Source organism: Acomys minous (assembly GCF_964271855.1).
Source record: "Acomys minous genome assembly, chromosome: 12".
NCBI classification, from domain to species: domain Eukaryota; kingdom Metazoa; phylum Chordata; class Mammalia; order Rodentia; family Muridae; genus Acomys; species Acomys minous.
Window position 1 is genome coordinate 96,726,468 of NC_140493.1, and position 22,032 is coordinate 96,748,499.

At 50.0% G+C, this 22,032-nt stretch overlaps 1 protein-coding gene across 1 annotated transcript; it reads left to right on the forward strand.

Moving 5' to 3' along the window:
* Window positions 1-2,551: 2,551 nt before the first annotated feature.
* Window positions 2,552-14,912, forward strand: MYL4 (myosin light chain 4). The gene is made up of 7 exons (XM_084750081.1): window positions 2,552-2,763; window positions 6,224-6,251; window positions 11,436-11,585; window positions 11,859-12,032; window positions 12,476-12,553; window positions 13,970-14,011; window positions 14,823-14,912. The coding sequence occupies exons 1-6, from the start codon at window positions 2,641-2,643 to the stop codon at window positions 13,996-13,998; spliced, it is 582 nt and encodes a 193-aa protein (XP_084606207.1). The 5' UTR covers window positions 2,552-2,640; the 3' UTR covers window positions 13,999-14,011; window positions 14,823-14,912.
* The last annotated feature ends 7,120 nt before the right edge of the window (window positions 14,913-22,032 follow it).

Below are 22,032 nucleotides of genomic sequence, written 5' to 3' on the forward strand. Positions count from 1 at the left end.
TTGTATACATAATAAATAAATAAATCTTTAAAAAGAAAAAAGAAAAGAGACTGATCTTGCAGTCTTGCTCTAGTTTGGGGTGATCTGCCCCTTTTCCTGCCTCAGTTTCCTTTGAAGGCTTCTTTGCCCACCAGCAGCTAGCATAGGTGTAGGCAGGCCATGGGAAGTGGTATAAGACTGCCCCATACAATGGGAGCTGGGTTTAGCTGGCTCTGTGCTGACAGCAAGAGCAGCTCAGAAAGCCCGCCTGAGCTTAGATTCTTCACCTATAAAGCTGGACAACACCAGGTGATATTAGCCTAAGGTCACATTAGGCTTTCTTAGCAATAATCTGGGCTGTTTAGAGAGCTGGGGAAAAGGCAGGCGTTTGGCTCCAGGGCACCTGGAATTGTAGGCTTCAGTGCTCCACGGGACTGGTCTACCAAGTTTGGCTTCCTGTTGTTGAGGCAGAATCTCAAGCCTGCAGTGTCAACCCTTGAGTGCTGGGATTGTAGACATGTCCCACCACTTCCAACTAGCAATCTTATTTTATTTATTTATGTAGCCCAGCCTGGCCTCAGGTTTACTACATGGCAGAGGATGGCCTCCAATTTCTGATTGTCCTGCCTCCATTTCCTGAGTGCTGGAATTACAAGTCTGTGCCACCGCAGTGTTTGTCTTTGGGTGGTACTGGCAATGTAACCCAGGGCTTTGTGCATGTTGGGCTAGCCGAGTGTGCTATGTTTTCAACTCATACAGTCTTGTTTTCAGGTGAGGAAATGGCATGGAAAGTCAAAGTGGTGTTCTGCCTTCCTTGTTTGTTGGTGTTTTAGTATGCCTTTGGCTTTAGTTTTGTTTGTTTATTTATTTTATTTTATTTTATTTTTTTGTTTTTTTTGAGACAGGGTTTCTCTATGTAGCCCTGGCTATCCTGGAACTCACTTTGTAGACCAGGCTGGCTGCCTCCTGAGCAGGATTAAAGGAGTGTGCCACCACCAACTGGTCTTTCCTTAGTTATTATCCTGTCATAGACACAGTCTAAAGATTCAGGTGTGTGTGTGGTAGACAAACTTTTTTGGTTGTTTTCCTGAATATTGTTGACTTTTCTTTTCTTTTCTTTTCTTTTCCAAAACATCACATGGTTGTTACAAAAATTTTCATTAGTATAGGAAGTGGAAAAAAATAAGAATCTGCTGTCGTCCTCCTGCCCTCACCCCTAGGTCTCCAGGGGCCTCCCCGACAATCAGCTGATTCTCATCCCCCACGCCCTTCCTTCCAGCTTTCCTCCTTTCCACTCTGTCTCCCTGGTTTTGTTTGTTTTTGTTTTTTGTTTAGCTAGGACCTTACTGTGTGATTCAGACTGGCCTCATAGTCCCCCTGTTCCGTTTCAGCCTCCTGAGTGTGAGGATGAGCCTGGGCATCACCCCCCCCTGTTTCTATCCTGTTCTTCCTGATGGCTCCTCCCCCCCACCCCCCATTTTTCTTTCTCATGTAAACGAGACTGAAGTATAAATTATTCAACTATACACATTAGAACCAGACATACCTGGGTCTCAGTCTCAGCTCATAGTTAATAATTTGAGTGACCTTGGCCAAGTTATTTTAACTATAGTGTGTGTGTGTGTGTGTGTGTGTGTGTGTGTGTGAGAGAGAGAGAGAGAGAGAGAGAGAGAGAGAGAGAGAGAGAGAGAGATATCTGAGTAATAATGGTATCTGTCTTTATAGGATCATGGAAGATTCAATGAGATTTTATAGGAATAGTGTATAGTAAGTAGTGCATGGCGCATAGAGAGCAAACACACACACACACACACACACACACACACACACACACACACACAGACTTCAGTGGCGCAGAATGAGTTAGACACAAAGCGCGTGTCTAGACCTTGAGTTTTCTAAACTTTAGCCTCCCAACTTTTGACATATCTCTGTTTCTTACCCACATACCGCCCCGCCCCCTGAGGTGGGGGACAAATGTGCAATCCTTGATAAAAGAACAGCTGTGGGTAGAGGCTGGATCTGGGCAGCTGAAGTCTGTGGAGTTCTTGGGATGCCTGCCCTGGACAATGCAGGGTTTTGCCCTGTGGGTTGGGAGACTGTCTGGACCAGCTGTTGCCTCGGGACTCCATGCCGGGAGAGTTGAGCCTTAGGGCAGGGTCTAAGGCTCTCGGCTTAAAGGATCTTAACTTAAAAGGAATGTGTAGTGAGCTGCCTCTGCTCAGGAGGGACTAAAAAAAGCCTCAACCTCCCCTGGGTTTTGTGTCAGGGTTATCAATAGCTCAAGTCAGCTCATCTCTGGCTCCCCTGACACTTTGGAGGGGGTCTGTTTTCCTGCCCCTGTCTGGGTTTCCACCAATTGGCAGGAAAGGACCAATCTGTCCTAGAGGCCAAGCTGTGAGGAGTGAGGTGTGTGGCTATGGGAGAGGGCAGTGGTGACTCCAACCCTGTGACAATACCGAGATGTCAGCTGCTGGTGTTTCTTCCTTTTATAGTCAGCAGCCGTTGCTCTTGCTCTCACCGAGCACCTCTGTGGGGGGCTCCTGCCCAGGATAAAAGCCAGGGGGAGGCTGCCCAGTCCCCCATCCTCCCTCTCAGGAGCCACTTCTTCTCTTTTGGTTTCTTTTTAGGTCTCACCTCCACTGGAGATCCCAAGACAGCATGCCTCCCAAGAAGCCTGAGCCTAAGAAGGAGGCTGCCAAGCCAGCTGCAGCCCCAGCTCCAGCCCCCGCCTCGGCTCCCGAGCCCCACAAGGACTCTGCCTTTGACCCCAAGAGTGTGAAGGTGAGTGAAGCTCAGCCCACTGCATCTTCTTTGTCCTGTTCTTCTTGAGATCTAGTTCTCTCAGGCCAGAGAGAGATGAGGACTGTGGCATCCATGCCCCAGATCGTAGCCCCAAGGGCCAGGGGAATCAGTACTAGCCTGGGGTCAGAGGCTTTCTGTTTTAACAGCGGGTTGTGCTGTGTGGAAAGGAAGCTCAGCCAGGCGACTTCTGATTAGCCCAGAAAAATCAGAAATGGTAGCAGGTGCGACCAACCAGCATCGTGTGTGGCAGCCATAGTGAAGATTGGCCTTTGACCGAAGTAGGATATGAATATATATCTTTACATTTATTATTTTATTTTCTGTGTATGGATGCTTTGCCTACATGTATGTCTATGTACCACATGCAGTGCCCATGGCGGCCAGGAGAGGCCGTGGTATCCCCTCCCCAACCCCCCTCCCCCAACCCCTGGAACTGGAGTTACAGATCATGAGCTGCCATGTCGGGGCTGGGGATTGAACCTTGGTCCTCTGGAAACACAGGTAGTGCTCTTAACGGCTGAATCATCTCTCCAACTCTGAGAGGTGGAATGTGCTTATGAAAAATAGACACACCAGCCGTGCGTGGTGGCTCACGCCTTTAATCCCAGCACTTGGGAGGCAGAGGCAGGCGGATCGCTGTGAGTTCAAGGCCAGCCTGGTCTACAAAGTGAGTCCTGGACAGCCAAGGCTACACAGAGAAACCCTGTCTCAAAAACAAAACAAAACAAAACAAAACAAAACAAAACAAAAAAAAGAAAAGAAAAAGAAAAACAGACACAGCAGGACCCAATGGTCTAATGGGGGGTGGCGTGGTAGCAGCCAAGGAGGAAGCTCTCGTGTATTGGGGTGTGGGAGGCTTCACTCACAAACACACTTTAGGGGAGGAGAAGGTAAGAGGAGCCTGGGCGCTTCCCTTTCTCTTTCTTTACACTCCTTTATGGCCCCAGCCTGGTCTGCTCACTCCTGCCTGAGACCTTGCTAACTCGGTGAGGGACTTGCGCCTGCTTTCTTCAGTCTCCCAGTTTTATGCCCTGCTTCATCCTCCTCCTCGCACTTGGCTGGTGACAGTCCCTCTCTCTGGAGCTGCTGTGGGTCCCTTCGACTCAGTCATTTAGGCCTCCCAGCAATCTGTCCCAGCTGCCCCAAGGTCTGAGCTGGGGAGGGCTGGGCCTGGGTGGGAGGGGGTCCAAAGCCTCGGGAGAGGAGCAGTTTGAAGCCTTGGCACCAGACTGGGAGAGGTCAAGTGGCTGCCAGCATGAAGAGCTATTAATGTCAGGTCTGGAGTGGTGGCCCCTGGGGGGTCTCAGCCTGGAGACAAGGTGAGGGGAGATGAGACGTGAAGACAAGGTTCTGTGACACAGAGCGAGAGACCCCCACACCCAAGGCTCTGATTGTGTGGGTCACCATAGTCTTCTCAGGATCAGAGCCCACAACTATGCCAAGGGGTCAAGACCCTGTTAGCCCTAAAGGGGTTTAACAGGATTGGCCTGTCAGAGAGATGAAGGCAGTTAACCCCTGGACTGGGTGTGTGGCTCCTCATGAGGAAACCCTGATGGTACCTAGAGGCTTTCTGTACCATCTGTCTCTCCTAGAAGCAGACCATCTGTGTCCCCACCCGACCCCCACCTTTATTTTTGATTTGTCTGATTAGACACCATGCTTGGTCCCTGTTGTCTGGACAGCAGCTACCCAGTGGCATCAAGTGAGCAGTCCCCATTTCACCGGTCACTTCCCTCCACTCAGTCACCTCTCCTGATTTTCTATTCTGTAAAAAGGAAGGAAAGAAGGAATCGGTATTCATGGGAGCCATCCTTCTCCCGCCCCCCCAGTTCACATACTCACCCACCTAGTTCCTCTGTTTATAAGAGTCCTTGACTAAAGTGGGAACAGAGGTAAACCCAGTGTGTCATGATGACCTCGTAGTTAGGCTATGTGCTTCTGTCCTGGTTTCTTGGACATGCCTATTCCAGGGATGAAAAAGCATTTCAAAGCAAGGCAAGGTTTTCCCCATAGGGTCATTGTAGTGTAGTGTAGTGTAGTGTAGTATAGTGTAGTGTAGTGTGGTGTATGTAGTGTAGTGTAGTGTATGTGGTGTGGTGTATGTAGTGTAGTGTAGTGTAGTGTGGTGTATGTAGTGTAGTAGAGGCTTCTCCTCATTGAGGGGGACCTTTTCCTCATTGACCCCTAAACTTGGCAAAGCCTCCTGCACATAAAGTCCTGACTGAGCCCCTATGGTGTCAGTCCTGGAGGAGGTGGGGATGGAATTGTGGCACATGAAGTGCCCCAGGGGTGGCACCCACCAGCACTTGGGAAGGGAGGGCCAGGGTAGAGTGGAGAAGGGCATCGCAGTAAAATGATGATTCAAGCTTGGTCATCTCAGGTCATCTCAGAACCTCCCTCCCAGATGCCTTGTAGAACAGGTTTGTTGGGGGGCACCCCAAATCCCATTCATTCACTCAGCGCTACATTTCTGAGTACTTACTATGTACAAAACACTTCAGTGATAATAATAAAAATCTCTGCCCTGGGGGGAACCTGGCTTTCAGGGGACAGGCCAGGGGAGCTGTGACTGGGTCCAGGCACACATAACTTCCTAGAGTGCCTGGGAAGAAGGTGACGGGGTGGTGGAAGGAAGGGAGGTGGGTTGACAGGCAGTATCAGGCAGAAGAGGGATCCCGGAGCGAGCACCCAAAGCCTGAGGAGCGTCTTGTCATGGGATCAGGAACTGGGAGAACTTGGGCGTGACAGTGAGAGTAGCTTATCCATGGCTGTGTAGGACAAGAAGGAATTGTGTAAGCTGGACCACTGCAGGCTCTAGCACAATGGGGATAGATTAGCTCTGTCTTGTTTCCTCTTGGTGGTGGGTGTTTGCTTGTGTGCTTAAAGATTTATTTGTTTTATGTGTATGAGTGTTTTGTCTGCATGTGTGTGTCTGGTGCCCATGGATTCCAGAAAAGGAATCCCCCGGAACTGGAGATACACATGGTTGTGAGCTGCTGTGTAGGTGCTAGGAACTGAATTTGGGTCCTCTTCAAGAACAATACGTGAACTTAATGGCTCAGCCATTTCCCTAGCCCCTAATCTCGTACCCCCCCCCTTTTTCTGGGACAAGGTTTTCTGTGTAGCCTTGGCAGTCCTGGACTCACTTTGTAGACCAGGCTGGCCTTGAACTCACAGAGATCCACCTGCCTCTGTCTCCCTGAGGGCTGGGCTTACAGGTGTGCATCACCCAGCATGGTTCCAACCTTGGTTTGGAAAGATGTTTGAAGGTCACATTGTTTTAGAGATAGCCAATTTGGCTCATTGCTGGGGAGAACTGGTTTACACTCAGCCCCGTGTCCTCCCTTCCTTCTTCATCAGGGTCTGCTGGAGGTGACCAGACTTCCTTTTGGAAGCCTTCAGCAGGCCCTGCCTCACCCCTGCGTTTCTTTCCCTACAGATAGACTTCAGTGCCGACCAGATTGAAGGTAAGTGTGAACAGCTCCAAGTTCCATCTGGCTTTCCGGAGAAGGGTTGAGTGGCCCTTGTGGTGATAGTAATTATTATCACCCCACAGGCCTGCTGGGCATAGTCCTAGGCACTTCATATGGATCAAGTCACTTTATTCTTTAAACAACCATAGGGGGTATAGAGGCTATCCCTGCCCCCCCGCCCCATGTAACAGGTAGTAAAAACAGGGCTCAAGGCTCAGAGAATTTGGGTGTCTTGTCCATTCTCACACAGGCAGCAGTGGGGGTAGGGAGGTTCAGGGTTCAAATTCGGGCATCTGATTCTAGACCTCTGTTTGCAGTTGTCCTTGCAGAGTGCTTTCTGTTCTTCATGCGAGAAACCCTCTTTAGCTTATGGGCCCTCAGTCCCCCGTCTTAGAGTAAGTCTGCAACATGTCCACCCGCCCTGGTGGCAAGGCCAGTGGTGACCTGCAGGCACACGGGTTCTTCTGTGCTCTCCCTCACCAACTCTTCTCATTTGCAGTAGAGACAATTTCTCAATCTTATATAAAGTGTCAGTAAAGGCCAAATCTCAAGGGGCTGGAGAGATGGCTCAGTGGTTAGGAGTATGTACTGTATTTGCAGAGGATCTTTGTTCGGTTCCCAGTACCCATATTGGGCAGTTCACAATTGCCTATAACTTCGGCTCTTGTGCTTCCCCCCCTTTACCCGCCCCCCTAATACACATAGTTTAAAAAAAATCTTAAAAAAGAGAGACTTCTCACACATGGATGTACTTAAAAAATCAGGGAGACTTTCATGTTGTTAACATCTGGGGGACATTGTGTCTTCCTGGTCCTGGGTGACAGGATACCTGCACTGAAATTGTAAGATTAATGGTTGTACTTTTCAGTTTCCCTCTAAGAAAGTGTACCAGTTTACACAGAACTTGGGAACTGGCCTGTGTGTTTTAGAACTGGTGGCAGGAATCTGTTTCTGTCATGCTGTGGAGACGAGCAGGCAGGCAGGCAGCAGGCAGGTGGGCAGGCGGGCAACAGGCAGCAGGCAGCAGACAGGCAGGCAGGCAGGCATGCAGCAGGCAGCAGGCAGCAGGCAGGCAGGCAGCAGGCAGCAGGCAGGCAGGTGGGCAGGCAGGCAGGCAGACAGCAGGCAGGCAGCAGGCAGGCAGGCAGACAGCAGGCAGGCACGCAGGCAGGCAGCAGGCAGGCAGGCAGGCAGGTGGGCAGGCAGCAAGCAGCAGGCAGGCAGGCAGGCGGCAGGCAGGCAGGCAGCAGGCAGGCAGGCAGACAGCAGGCAGGCAGGTGGGCAGGCAGCAGGCAGGCAGGCAGGCAGCAGGCAGGCAGGTGGGCAGGCAGCAGGCAGCAGGCAGGCAGGCAGACAGCAGGCAGGCAGGCAGCAGGCAGGCAGCAGGCAGGCAGACAGCAGGCAGGAAGGCAGGCAGCAGGCAGGCAGGCAGGCAGCAGGCAGGCAGGCAGGCAGCAGGCAGCAGGCAGCAGGCAGCAGGCAGGCAGGCAGGCAGCAGGTAGGCAGCAGGCAGGCAGGCAGCAGGCAGGCAGGCAGCAGGCAGGCAGGCAGACAGCAGGCAGGAAGGCAGGCAGGCAGCAGGCAGGCAGCAGGCAGCAGGCAGGCAGCAGGCAGGTAGGCAGGCAGCAGGCAGGCAGCAGGCAGCAGGCAGCAGGCAGGCAGCAGGCAGGCAGGCAGGCAGCAGGCAGGCAGCAGGCAGGCAATGGTTGTAGATGCCGTGAAGGTCTTAGTGCTTTCTAGCCCTGAGCACATGCATCTGTAGCGATGTCATATGTCAAATCCGTGGCACCAGTGAGCACTGGAAGCACAATTCGTAACAATGCTTCTTCACTGCCCAAGGGAAATGGTGGCGAGCTCGCCAGGACAGCGGCTGAGTTCTCTCCCTCAAGGGTTCAGGCTTCGGTTTAGCTCTGTAACCTTCCATGCCCTGACTTTGAAGCTATTTCTCTTTGTGTTAGATTACAATGTTTTTTTTTTTCTTTTCTTTCTTTCTTTCTTTCTTTTTTTTTTTTTTTTTTGTTTTTTGTTTTTTTGGTTTTTCAAGACAGGGTCTCTCTGTGTAGCCTTGACTGTCCTGGACTCACTTTGTAGACTAGGCTGGCCTCGAACTCACAGCGATCTGCCTTCCTCTGCCTCCCGAGTGCTGGGATTAAAGGTGTGTATCACCATGCCAGGCTCTTTTTTCATCCCTGTTGCCTCTTCATTTGCCTTTTGGTGAAGCTATGGCTACAGTCTGGCTGAAAATTCACTTTGTAGCTGAGGCTGGCTTTGGACTCTGATCCTCTTGCTTCCACCACCTAAGTGCTGGAGTCATAAGTGTGCACTACCATACCTGGTTTAGGTGGTGCTGGGGATCAAACCCAGGACTTCACCTGTGCTAGGCAAGCACTCTACTGCCTGAGCTACATCCTCAGCCCCAGCCGATGGTTTTCTTGTATTATAGTAGAAAGAACATTCTTTGGGAATCAGGAGACTTATTGTCAGTGATTCTTGTGACACTATGAGCCACGAGAAGTTGTTCACTCTCCTCTTCATCTTTTTCCTCCTCCTCCTCCTTCCAGGCTCATTTTATTTATGTGTGTATGCACGTGCACTTGGGGAGGCCAGAAGCAGGCATTAGAGCTCTTGGGGTGGGATTTACAAGCTTTTATGAGCTGCCTGAAGTGGGTTTGGTATCTGAAATCTGGTCGTCTGATAGACAGAGCAATAAGCACTCTTAACCACTGAGCCACCTCTCCAGCCCAGAAGTTACTTCTTTAAAACCTAATTTTCTCATTTTCAAAGTGAAGGTATTTGATTCTGTTCAGTTCAGAAATTTTGTGACTGTTGAACATCCTGTCTACACGCCCTCATCTGTGGGGCTAACTGCCATGTTCCTCTAAGTTCGCAGTCTCTGGGCGATATGGCTCCAAGTTCCTTACACCTCCCTCTAGTGAGAATTTTGGAATTTTTGTTTCTTTAAAAAACACAGGGACTGGAAAGACGGCTCAGCGGTTAAGAGCTCTGAATGCTCTTCCAGAGGTCCTGAGTTCAATTCCCAGCAACCACATGGTGGCTCACAACCATCTATAATGTGATCTACTGCCCTCTTCTTGCCTGCAGGTGAACATGTGGGCCATGTATTGTACACATAATAATTTTTAAAAATCTTTAAAAAAACCCCACAGAAATGTTATGGGAATATGTTTCTGTTTTAACCCCCGGTGTGGGGATATGAGGCTGCTTCATGGCAGCTGATTATTTGCCTCATGCTCTGGTGGGCGCATGGCTTTGCCAGCTGCGTATAGTTTCTGTGAGTGTGTGATGTTTGGTGTTCTGGGAACTTTTCAGAGGATATATAAGTGCTAGGGTCCCGAAGGGTCGTTGTTGTTGGCTGGTTGGTTGTGGTGTGTCAAGAAGTCGCGTGGAAAGAAATGAGAAGACATTAGCTGTCCTGACGGCGAGGATCAAACCTGCTCCTAACCAGCAGGAAGTCGTCCAAGCATAGTTTACCCCCTTTCCTCTCTGTCCTTTTTTCTCTCCGATCCAGTGTTAGGGTGTTAGTAAGGGAGAAGGGTGGAAGAGAGGAAGGAACCCACAAACGCTGCCTATACCTCCCCAATAGGAACTAGCTCAGATTTGCATATCCTTCTAGAACTGGGCTCCCACAAGGGGCTCTTTGTCTTCCACAGCAGCTGCCTCCGCACCCCAGTCTGTTGTCGCCTGATGTGATTGCTCCAGCACCAATGGCTTCCTTATTCCTAGTAGTAATTCTAAACACGGGTGTTTCCATGTGTGCAGCAGCAGGAAGGGCTGTAAGCAATGAAGTCTGGGGCAATCTGCTTTGGTTGCTGCATAATTTACATAATATGTGGCCTTTAAGGGAACAAACTGTCCTAAAGTACCTGGGCATGGTTAAAGGCGGCCTCTTTGGAGGGTAACTCAGCGGTCTTCTTTGGTTCAGCTGCTGGTCTGTTTAGTAGTTCGTTTTACCCTCAGAGGAACTAGCTTCCAACTGTTGACTTCTTTGGCCCCTCGACAGATCTGCACACCCCTGTGGAACAGCTCTGCTAGCAGGGGCCTCTTTACCTTAAGAGACAGCTGCAGTCTGTTGTCACTTGCTGCGGTTTGTGGCTGTCCACTTCTTTGTGGATAACATGAGGTGACTTCAGTGTCACTGCCAGCTCATATTATTCTAATAACTTAATTGATTCCAAATTGATGGAGAACAGACATGGTGGTGCATGTTTAAAATGCTGGCACTTGGGAGGAGGAGGCAGGAGGGTCAGGCGTGCCAGGCCATCCTCTGCTACAGAGCACATTTGGAGTCAGCCTGGACTACTTGAGACCTTGTCTCAAGAAAACAAAAGCCAGTCTATTTGCAAAGAGCTCAGGGGTGTCTCAGCTTGGCCTGCTCTCTACCCTTCAGACTATCAGGTCTTGTACTGAGCTATCTCCAGAGGCAGGTGACTTGGAGAGCCACCTTGGTTCGTTCTGTACCTTGGTGAGCCACACACTTGGCACACTTTGTGATCCTACCAGTCATCCATGCAGGTGGACACTGTGTCCCCAGTTAAAGCTAGGAGGCAGAGGACACACAGAGTTGTCCATTTACCAAAGGCTACCGGTGGTTCACTGGCAGGCCTGGCAGGTCCGACTGTGGCCCCAATGTCACCTTGTCTGGCCACAGAGCTCTTTCAGTTGGGAACAGGCTGTACAGATAATAGTCGTATCACTTTGCAAGCTGTCTCCACATCCTGACACCTCCCGGGACACTCACAGTGACAGGGAGGCATGGCAGAGCAAGAGGGGACTGAGGCCCAGCCTGGCTTTTCTACTTTACTACACAGAGCCAAGCTGAAAACCTAGGAAGCCTCACTCCTGGCTAGAACATTCTCGCTTCTCCACTGCTTTCTAGTTAGAGAGGAGCCTATACCAGGGAAGGGTGTGAGCCTAGGAGAAACAGGGAAATAGTCACACCCAATAACTGACTGAGAGAGGAGAGCCAGAGGCCAGTGCTAGGATAGGTCGTGGGGTCACCTAGGTGACTTTGGTTGCCAGGAGATGGGGCAGGAGCTGTTTCCAAGGACAGCCTGGAACAGTGGCTGAAGGGAGCTGCTACGTCCCTAACTGCTCCACTGAGCAACACAGCCGCTGCCTTCACTTGGGCAGGGGCTACAGCTGGGTGTCTCTCTACAGAGTTCAAAGAGGCCTTTTCGCTGTTTGACCGGACTCCAACGGCAGAGATGAAGATCACCTACGGTCAGTGTGGGGATGTGCTACGGGCCCTGGGCCAGAACCCCACCAACGCGGAGGTGCTTCGTGTGTTGGGCAAACCCAAGCCTGAAGGTCAGTGTGGGGGTCGATGTCTAAGTGTGATTGATCTCGGCCCCCATAGAGAACGGGCTAATAACTGGACCCAGTGCTGAGTTATACAGACACGTTCCTTTCAGTCCTGGTGGCTTATCTCCTCCGTGCCTCTGCCTGTCGCTGATGGAGTGTCTCATCCAGCTGGGGCCTAAGCCCTGTGCTGCTGGGGCTGAGAAGGGACCTCTTGGCCTCCTCCTCCCCTGAGCATCGACTTACGTGGTGGTTTCTGTCTGCCCCCATGCCCTTCGGAAGAGATGAGTTCCAAGACACTGGACTTCGAGATGTTCCTGCCCATCCTACAGCACATCTCCCGCAACAAGGAGCAGGGCACCTACGAGGACTTCGTGGAGGGGCTGCGGGTCTTTGACAAAGAAAGCAACGGCACCGTCATGGGGGCCGAGCTTCGGCATGTCCTTGCCACCCTGGGTGTGTCAGCCGGGCAGAGATCAAAGCTGCAGGAGAGTGGCTGGATAAGTGGGGGCCAAATGGCGTGTGGTGGGATGTATCTAAGGGTCCCTGCATCTGGCAAATCCTAACCCAGGGCCTGTTTTCCTGGACTCTGTGGAACCCTGCCTCCCCGTCTATGCCAGGAACTGGGGTTACCCCCAGGAGCTGGGAGTGGAGAGCAGTTGGCAGAGCAGGGGTTAATCCTGAGGCCTGGCATAGACTGTGCTATAGGCAGAGGGCAGAGGCCCCAGAGTGTGCCCTGGAATATGTGACACTCCCCCCCCCCCCTTCCAGAGCCTTCGCCAAGACTTGGCATTAACCATTTCTCAGACTCAGGGTGGGCTTTAACCCTTATGAGTGCCTCAGTTTCTCCTTCCACTTCTCTGCCACTTGGCATTAAAAGCCTGTTCTCACACCCTCAGGAGAGAAGATGAGTGAGGCCGAGGTGGAACAGCTGCTGTCTGGGCAGGAGGATGCCAGTGGCTGCATCAATTATGAAGGTATTGATCCTGCCTTGCTTTCCAGGGGGCCCAAGGTAAGGGAGTGGGGTGGGATGGGATGGGATGGGCCAGCCCAGAGGCCTCAGGATGTTCTTCTCAAATGGGTTGTGGCAGATTTTCACGGGATACTGTGTTTCCATATTAGGAGTGACTATCTGGTATAATGGAAGGGACATTAAAATGTGTATTTATTGTTATTAGTGTGTACATGCGACATAAGTACAGGTATGGGCACACATGTGTGTTCAGAGGTCAGAAGATTATTTTCAGCAGTCAGTACTTCCTTCTAGCATTGGTTCCTGGGGATTGAGCTCAGGTCATCAGGTTTTTGTGACAAGCATTTTTTACCCACTGATTCATCTCATTGGCCCAGGACCTTGTGTTTGGGAGACAGCTCTGTGATAAACCATCTGTGTGGCTTGGATCAAGTCACTTACCATCTCTGAGCCTCAGTCTTCTCAAATGAGGAGTGGGCGTGCTGATGCCTTCCTGTAGGGCTTGGCCTGGTGCTGTGTTTTCTAATGCTGATTACTGGCCTCCAAGATCTGGCTGCTGTCAGATGAGCACATTCTCACATGCATCAAGTGATGTTGTTTAAATCTTGCACCCTGGAAGAGCACTGGCTGCTCTTCCAGAGGTCCTAAGTTTAATTCCCAGCAACCACATGGTGGCTCACAACCATCTATAATGTGATCAGATGCCCTCCTCTGGCCTGCAGATACACATATGAGCAGAACACTGTGTGTATAATAATAAATAAATCTTTAAAAAAATCTTGCACCCCAATTTAAAGTTAGCTGGTTAATAAAATTAGCTAGCAGCCTGTAACTGGGCAGAAGAGAAGTAGGCGGAGTTTAGGTTCCCAGGCTTGGGGTCTGATGGGGACTGCAAGGGAGAGAAGCAGGAGAGGAGGATGTCGCCATGGGGTAGTAAGGACCGTGAGCCTGTGGCCTGATGGGACAGAATCAGTCCAGGCAGGAACAATTATGGCAAGTGACTTGGGGTGTGCAGCTGGGAAATAGCACAATAGCTTAGAGGGTTGATATCTGTCCAGTTATGGTGCTTAAAGCCTTTATTAATCGAAAAGGTGCCTGTCTCAATTATTTGGGAACTAGCTGGGGTGGCGAATCCTTCTAGAGTCTATTATCCTTTTCTGCAACACCGTCCTTATGGTTGTGAGGATCTGTTGTGATGATGTCATTCATGTCATCTGTCTAGTGTTGGCATAGTAGAGTTTAGGTCCTTTTCCTCTTATGCCTTCCCCCCCCCCCAACCCTCCAACAAGAGGACCTCCACCTGCAGAAAGGGCACGGCAAGGTTGGAAGTGTGGGGAACAGGAAGCAGTTTAAGGAGTGGCGAGGAGGGCAGAGCTCCGAGGGACACTCGGTGTGGCTGACTCTTGTTTCCTTTCCCTAGCCTTTGTCAAGCATATCATGTCTGGATGAAGAGATTTCTCTGGTGAGTTCTGCCTCATCCTCAAGGCCCTTTCTCGGCTTATGGACAGCACCCTATGCCCCGGGAAGTCTTTTGTGCCAGCCATGTGGGGCCAACATAAGAGGGCAGCCTGGAGCTAGCAGCTCGGTGCTGGCTCTAGCCCTCTCTCCTTTCCTGCCGACCTCTTGCTTCACCCTGTCTTCTGCCTTGTCTGAGTTAGAGTTTCTCTTGCTGTGATAAACACCACAAAAGCAACCTTTATTCAGCTTGCAGCTCTCGGGTCACACTCCGTCACTGAGGGAAGTCAGGGGGAAGTCAATGCAGGAAGCTGAGGGCAGGAACTGAGCCGAGGCCACGGAGGAATGCTGCTTGCTGGCATGCTCCTCATGGTTTGCTCAGCCTGCTTTCTTACACAATTCAGGGGTGTCCAGGGGTAGCACTTCCTCTGGTGGACTGGGCCTTCGCACAGCAATCATTAATTAAAAAAATAAATAAAACAAAAAACCCTACAGACTTGCCTACAGGCAATCTGATAGAAGCATTTTCTCAATTGATTTTCCTCTTCTCAGATAACTCAAGTTGGCAAAAAAACAAAACAGAAACCTAAAAACCTCCAACCTGGACATGCCCTGTGTTGTTTCGACCTTTACTGCTATGCCTCCTTGTCTCTCCCTAGGCACAGCATAGGCTCTTGGGTGTGACAAAGCCCCAGCCCAGATTGAAGGCCCTGGTTTATGCCTCTTTACTTCCATCCCTTGGTGTAGGACCTTCCCCGTGATGTGGGATTGTGGGAGGCTGACCTGACGCGCTCTCTTCATCTAACACTTTCTTTCAGGTGCTTGGCCCTGGGAGACGCATGGTGGCTGTCACGGAGTCCTGGCCTCACAGGCCCATAACCTCCCATGTAAATAAAAGTCCCAGCACAGAGTCTCACCAGTCCCTCAGTTGTTTTGGTTGTTTCTTTAAAAACCTAATTAATGGAGTTAATTCGTGTGTGTGTGTGTGTGAATGTCACCTGAGGCCTTGTGTTCTTGAGAAGCTAATTGTATCTGGGAGCAGGAAGACAAGGACAAAAGGCCAAGGATCTGGAAATAGTGGCATCAGACACGTGCGGGAGAGGCCTCAGAAGGGCCCACAAAGCACCTTTTCTACCCTGTCACCCCTCAGCAGAAAGCGGGAAGCGGGACACTTGTGTTCCTCTCCTTTTCCTCCTCCCTCAAATGATGCCAGGCATGGAGACACACACCTGGGACCCCAGTGGTGGAGCGGTGGAGGCAGGAGGTTCAGACTATCTTCAGCTACATAGTGAGTTTAAGGCTAGCCTGGGCTACATGAGACCCTGCTTCAAAAATAAAAAATAAATTGCTAGCTCGGTGTTAGCTCTATAGTGTGTGCAAGACCCTATGTTAGATTCTTTAGCACTTTATTTTGTTTTCTTGTTTGTTTTCGAGACAAGGTTTCTCTGTGTAGCCTTGGCTGTCCTGGACCAGGTTGTAGACCAGGCTGGCCTTGAACTCACAGCGATCCACCTGCCTCTGTCTCCCAAGTGCTGGGATTAAAGGTGTGTTCCACCACGCCCGGCTCCCTAGCACTTTAAATATGTGGTTACACACCTAGAATACAGACTTCAGCATGGTAACCATTTTAAAATCCACTCAATAATGTTAAGACTATTCACATTGTGAGGCTGGAGAGATGGCTCATTGGTCAAGAGTGCTTGCTGCTCATCCCGAGGACCCTGAATTTGGTTCTCAGCAGCCATGCCCAGAGGTTCACAACCACTTATAACTCCAGCTGCAGGGGGTCTGATGCTGTCTTCTGGCCTCTGAGGACACCTTCACTCACATGGTATACACACACACACTTGCTCGCACGCATATATGCGTGCATACATGCAGTCTTTTTTTTAATTAATTTATTCATATTACATCTCAATTGTTATCCTATCCCTTGTATCCTCCCATTCCTCCCTCCCATTTTCCCCTTACTCCCTTCCCCTATGACTGTGACTGAGGGGGACCTCCTCCCCCTGTATATGCTCATAGGGTATCAAGTCTCTTCTTGGTAGCCTGGTATCCTTCCTCTGAGTGCCACCAGGTCTCCCCATCTAGGGGACGTGGTCAAATATGGGGCACCAGAGTTCGTGTGAAAGTCAGACCCCACTCTCCACTCAACTGTGGAGAATGTCCTGTCCATTGGATAGATCTGGGTAGGGGTTCGAAGCTCACTGCACGTATTGTCCTTGGCTGGTGCCATAGTTTGAGCAGGCCCCCAAGCCCAGATCCGCCCATCATAATGTTCTTCTTATAGGTTTCTAGGACCCTCTGGATCCTTCTATTTCTTCATTCTCCCATGCTTCTCTCACTTAGAGTCCCAGTAGGATGTTCTCCCCTCTGACCCACTTTCCTGGTGAGTGAAGACTTTCATGAGACATGCCCCTTGGGCTAGTGTCCAGATATAAGTGAGTATATACCATTTGAGTCTTTCTGCTTCTGGGTTAACTCACTCATTATGATCATTTCTAGTTCAATCCATTTGTCCACTAATTTCGGGAATTCCTTGTTTTTAATAGCTGAGTAGTATTCCATAGTGTAAATGTACCACAGTTTCTTTATCCATTCTTCCACTGAGGGACACTTAGACTGTTTCCATGTTCCGGCTATTATGAATAAGGCTGCTATGAACATGGTTGAGCAAATGTTCTTGTTGCACACGCAGTCTTAGATAGAGGTTCACGTGAGCTGGAGATGTAGCTTAATGGCAGAGCACTTGCCTAGCATGCAAAGGCCTCTGGGTCCCTTCCCCATGAGTCCTAGTCCCGCCCCCTACGCCAGTCAATCAGCACTCTGTGCTCCGCTGTAGTGACTTGGACTATTTACTCAGGCTCAATGAACTCTTGCAGTGTTTGTCCTTTTGTGATTGTCCTTTCTATTCATTGTCATCCCTGTTGCAGTTTGTGTCAAGACTGTTGTCCTTTTCAGAGCTGAGGACACTCCATTGTATTATCCCAACAGAGCATGGTTTGCTTTTGGTCCTGGCTTCTTTTGTTTGTTTGTTTTTTGTTTTTCAAGACAGGGTTTCTCTGTATAACATCCCTGGCTGTCCTGGACTTGCTTTGTAGACCAGGCTGGCCTCGAACTCACCGTGATTGCCCTGCTTCTGCCTCCCGAGTGCTGGGATTAAAGGTGGGTGCCACCACGCCTGGCTCTTGCTCCTGACTTCTTGACGTGGGTGCCTGAGGTGCTTCCTCTGAGTGTGAAGCTCCTGGTACCTGCTCCACCTCTGCTTGTTCCCGAGCACTGGCTGTTCTTGCAGAGGACCCAGATTCAGTTGCCTGCACGCATGTAGTGGCGCACAACTGTCTGTGACTCCAGTTCCTGGGGATTCAGTTCTGGTCTCATCACTAGATACACACACACACACACACACACACACACACACACACACACAGCACAGATAAACATGCAAGCAAAACATTCATACGTATAAAAGTAAATAAATAGGGCGTGGTGGTGCACAGCTTTAATCTCAGAATTTGGGAGGCAGAGGCAGGCGGATGACAGTGAGTTCCAGGCCAGCTTGGTCTGCACAGTGAGTTCCTGGCCAGCCAGAGCTACATAGAGAGACCCTGTTTCAAAAACAAACCCAAAAGGGAAAAAAGGTAAACACATTTAAAAAAAAAAGTAAATAAACCTGTAAAACCTCTAAACAACAACAACAGCAGCAGCAGCAACAACAACAACCAACCAACCAACAAACCAACCCACCCAGATTAAACAACAAATGGAAGTGCATTCACTGGTCTCCTTCCCACGGAGGTCCAGGGCTGCTGCCATTGTCATCATCTTTCTGCTTACACTCTCAGGAACTTAAACCCCTTTACAGACTGCCTTCCCACATGTGAGCTGTCCTGGTGACCTTCTCACCACCTTGTCTACTGAGATAAAAGCTCGGGAGCATTTCCGGCTCCTTTAAGGTCTTTAGGAACTAGCATGACCAATATGCTCCATTTGTGTGGTGTTAGGGGCTGTCACGTGAAGATGGCAGAAACTCCTGTCCTTTTTCCTCAGTGGGGAAGAGTGAAGGAAGGCTCAGGCCTGGCCCCATCCTGTGTGTTGATGAGAAGTGATGGGACACAGGGCAGCTGCTATGGGGAAGGAAGGATGACTGAGTGTACCCATAAGGCCCCTCTCTGCCACTCAGGGTGTAAGACAGTAAGCCAAGGGTCTCAGTCCAGGTTTCCATGGAGCTGTCGGCTCTAGAGAGGAAGTGCAGCTTTGTGGAAAGTTCCCCTTCTCAGAGGGAATGGTTTAGAGGCAGTGGACAGGCTGGCTTGGAGCAGGCAGGCCTGACACCCCCCCTCCCAACTACACCCTCTGCTTCCCCAGCTCTGCACCAAGCTCCTGATCCAGCATACAGTCTCCAGGATCTGTGAGGAGAATATGAGGAAAGTGGACCCTAGAGATGATGTGGTCATGAAACAGGGTCTTTTGAGGATAAAGGCAAAGCTCAGAGCGATAGTAAAAACCACCGTCAATGTCCTGAACCCTGCTCTGTGCCTGCCCCTGTGCTGAACAGGTCACAGCCATTCCCAGGAGGCAGGAGCTACTGTCCCTGTTCAAGGACATTAAAATACGATAGCAATAGCCAGGGCTGGGAGTGTAGCTCAGTGGTCAGCTCTTGTCTAGCGTCTGAGCTTCATTCCCACCAATAGCAGCAATACGTGGTGACGCATGCCCGTAATCCCAGTGCTCTGGAGGCAGAGGCAGGTGGGTCTCTGTGAGTTCGAGGCCAGCCTGGTCTACACAGAGAAACCCTGTCTTGAAAAACCAAAAACCAAAACCAAACAAAACAAAAACACCCAAAAAACAATAAACCCCAACAACAGCAACAACAACAACAACCCCTGTCCCCCCAAAAAACCAACCAAACAAAAAACCCCACAAAAACCAACCAAACAAAACCCCTCAAAACCCAAAACAACAACAAATAAACAAACCAAAACAACAACATCAACAAACTGGCCCAGATACTTCTGGGTTGGTGCGATGTTTGGCACTGTCAACCTGACACAGTCTAGAATCATCAGGCAAGGGAGTCTCAACCACAGACTGTCTGGATTAGGCGGGGCTGGTGGGCTTGTCTGAGGGTGAGAGGGATTACCCTGTTTACAGTAGTTGAGGTGTGAGGAGGACCCACCCACTGGGAGTGGCACCATTCCCTAGTAGAGGATCCCGGGTTGTATAGGAGTGGAGAGAGCCAGAAGAAGGCAACTTGACAATACGTCACATCCATTCAACACAACAGGAACCGTCGCTGCCTCACGAGGGCCCGCGATCTCCCCAGCCAGCCATGGGCTTCTGGCCAGGTTTACAGTATCAGACGTTAATTTCCTCTTGTGGAGCAGGTCTCAGACTTGCTACATCTTGCCTGGCTGATCAGTAAAGTGGCAACCTTAAACTTATTTTAACCCTTCAAGATCTGAGTCAGGCTGGCCCCTTCCCTATTGCTTTCCTCACCGTCGTAGATAAACACTCCCCTTAAACAGAGTCCTTAGTTTGTTTATATGGTGGATTATATTGATGGATTTCCGTATATTAAACCATCCCTGCATGCCTGGAATGAAGCCTACCTGGTCATGATGAATGATGTCTTTGATATGTTCTTGTATTCGTTTTGCGAGTATTTTATTGAGTATTTTTGTGTCTATGTTCATAAGAGAAATTGGTCTGAAGTTCTCCTTTTTTGTTGGGTCTTTGTAAGGTTTAGGTATCAATGTGACTGTGGCCTCATAGAAAGAATTTGGTAATGTTCCATCCAATTCTATCTTTTGGAGTAGCTTGAAGAGTATCGGTATTAGCTCCTCTTTGAAGGTCTGGTAGAATTCTGCACTGAAACCATCTGGCCTAGCCCAAGGGGCAGGTCCCATGAAAGTCTGCACCTACCAGGAAAGTGGGATAGAGGTGAGGACATCCTATTGAGACTCTAGGTGAGAAAAATATAGGGGATAGGGAAGTAGGTGGATCCAGAGGCTCCTAGAAACCTACAAGAGGAACATTATGATGGGTGGATCTGAGCCCAGGGGTTCTGCTTGATCTAAGGCACCAACCAAAGACAAAACGTGCAGTCATCATCAAACCCCTACCCAGATCTAGCCAAGGGACAGAACATTCTCCACAGTTAAGTGGAGACTGGGGACTGACTTTCACAGGATCTCTGGTGCCTCATATTTGGCCATGTTCCTTTGTTGAGGAGGCCCAATGGCACTCGGAGGAAGGATAGTTGACTACCAAGAAGAGACTTGATACCCTAGCACCATATTCAGGGGAAGGAGGTCCCCCACAGCCACAGTCATAGGGAAGGAGGATTGGGGTGAAAGTGGGAGGGAGGGAGGAATGGGAGGATGCATGGGATGGGATAGAAAATGAGATGTAATATGAATTATTTTATCTTTCAATAAAAATGTGTTTAAAAAAAAACAGGCCGTAGCTTATTCTCCTTAACAGAGTCACTAAGTGGAGAGCCGATGGATGATTTCTAGCATCATGCAACCTCCCTAAGGCAGCGTTTATCACAGCGCCACCGAGTGTTTGGCATGGAAGGGCCATGTTCCGTTCTCACCGCTAGGTGGCAGACCTGCAACAGCGTGCCGCCACCAGGAGGCCCAAGTTGTGGCCTGAGGTTCACAGCCTGGAGTGGAAGAAACTTCAGAAGTCACTTAGCTTATCTTTGGGCCTTTAGACAAATGGAGATCTTGTTTATTTTAAAAGAAGCACTGCAATTAGTTAGCCTGAAAGCTTCATTTACAAGATTGTGCAATGGGGGTCACAGAGAGGGCACTGTTGGGGAAATACGTTTTCCCCGGCATGACCCTGTTTGGCTCCTGAAATCGTGTACCCACTTCGCCTTCGTCCCACAGCTTGTAAGGTAAGAGGTGGACTAGATCATCTTTAAAACTTTGTAGGTTATATCTAACTAATTGTGTGCGCGCACGCGCATGTGTGTGTGTGTGTGTGTGTGTGTGTGTACACGTGTGTGTGTCTGCATGTGCATCTGGGGGTGCCCATGGAAGCAATAAGAGCGTGTCAGGTCTCCCAGATCTGGATTTAGATGTAGTTGTGAGCTATCTGGTGTGGCTGCAGGGAACTGAACTCCGATCCTGGAAAAGCAGCACTCTTAACTGATGCGCTGTCTTGCCTGCCCCTCTACTCATTGTTTTGTTTTTTGCAGCTGGCTCTCTCACTGAACCTGGAGGAAGACTAGCTGGAGCGTGAACTCCAGGGATTCTCCTAGCTCTGCTTCGCCAGCGCAGGGGTTACAGAGCGTGCTGGCGAGGTTTTGTGTCAACTCCGTGCAAGCCAGAGTCACCAGAGAGAAGGAAGCCTCAGTTGAGAAAATGCCTTTGTAAGATTGGGCTGTAGGCAGGCCTGTAGAGCATTTTCTTAATTAGTGACCGATGCGGGGAGGGCCCAGCCCAATGTGGATGGTGCTGTTCCTGGGCTGGGGGTCCTGGGTTCTGTAAGAAAACAGGCTGAGCAAGCCATGGGGAGCAAGCCAGTAAGCAGCACCCTTCCATGGCCTCTGCATCAGCTCCTGCCTCCTGGTTCCTGCCGTTTGAGTTCTTGTCCTGACTTCCTTCAGTGATGGGCTATGGTGTGGAAGCGTAAGCCAAATAAATCCTTTCTTTCCCTAGTTACTTTTGGTCACGGTGTTTCATCACAGTGATAACAGCCCTGGCAAGGACACAGAGGCAGGCTGCTGAATATGTTTTTTGTATGTGGGCGCTGAGGTTCTGAACTCAGCTTCTCAAGCTTGTGTTGGATAAAAATAATCTTGCATATATGTGCTTTGGACCTTAAGTGGTGAGAGATATGTGAATGTATACTAGTAGATTTTTTTTTTTTTGAGACAGGGTTTCTCTGTGTAGCCTTGGCTGTCCTAGACTCACTTTGTAGACCAGGCTGGCCTCAAACTCACAGAGATCTGCCTGCCACTGCCTCTACATGGGCCACCACAGCCCGACACACTAATGGATTCTTTAGGAA

Bases quoted from the DNA above. Each gene is read 5' to 3' on its own strand.
- MYL4 (XM_084750081.1), top strand. From the start codon at position 2,641: ATGCCTCCCAAGAAGCCTGAGCCTAAGAAGGAGGCTGCCAAGCCAGCT. The intron at 11,586-11,858 runs GTCAGTGTGGGG...GCCCTTCGGAAG, and splicing joins GGGCAAACCCAAGCCTGAAG to AGATGAGTTCCAAGACACTG. The intron at 12,554-13,969 runs GTATTGATCCTG...TCCTTTCCCTAG, and splicing joins TGGCTGCATCAATTATGAAG to CCTTTGTCAAGCATATCATG.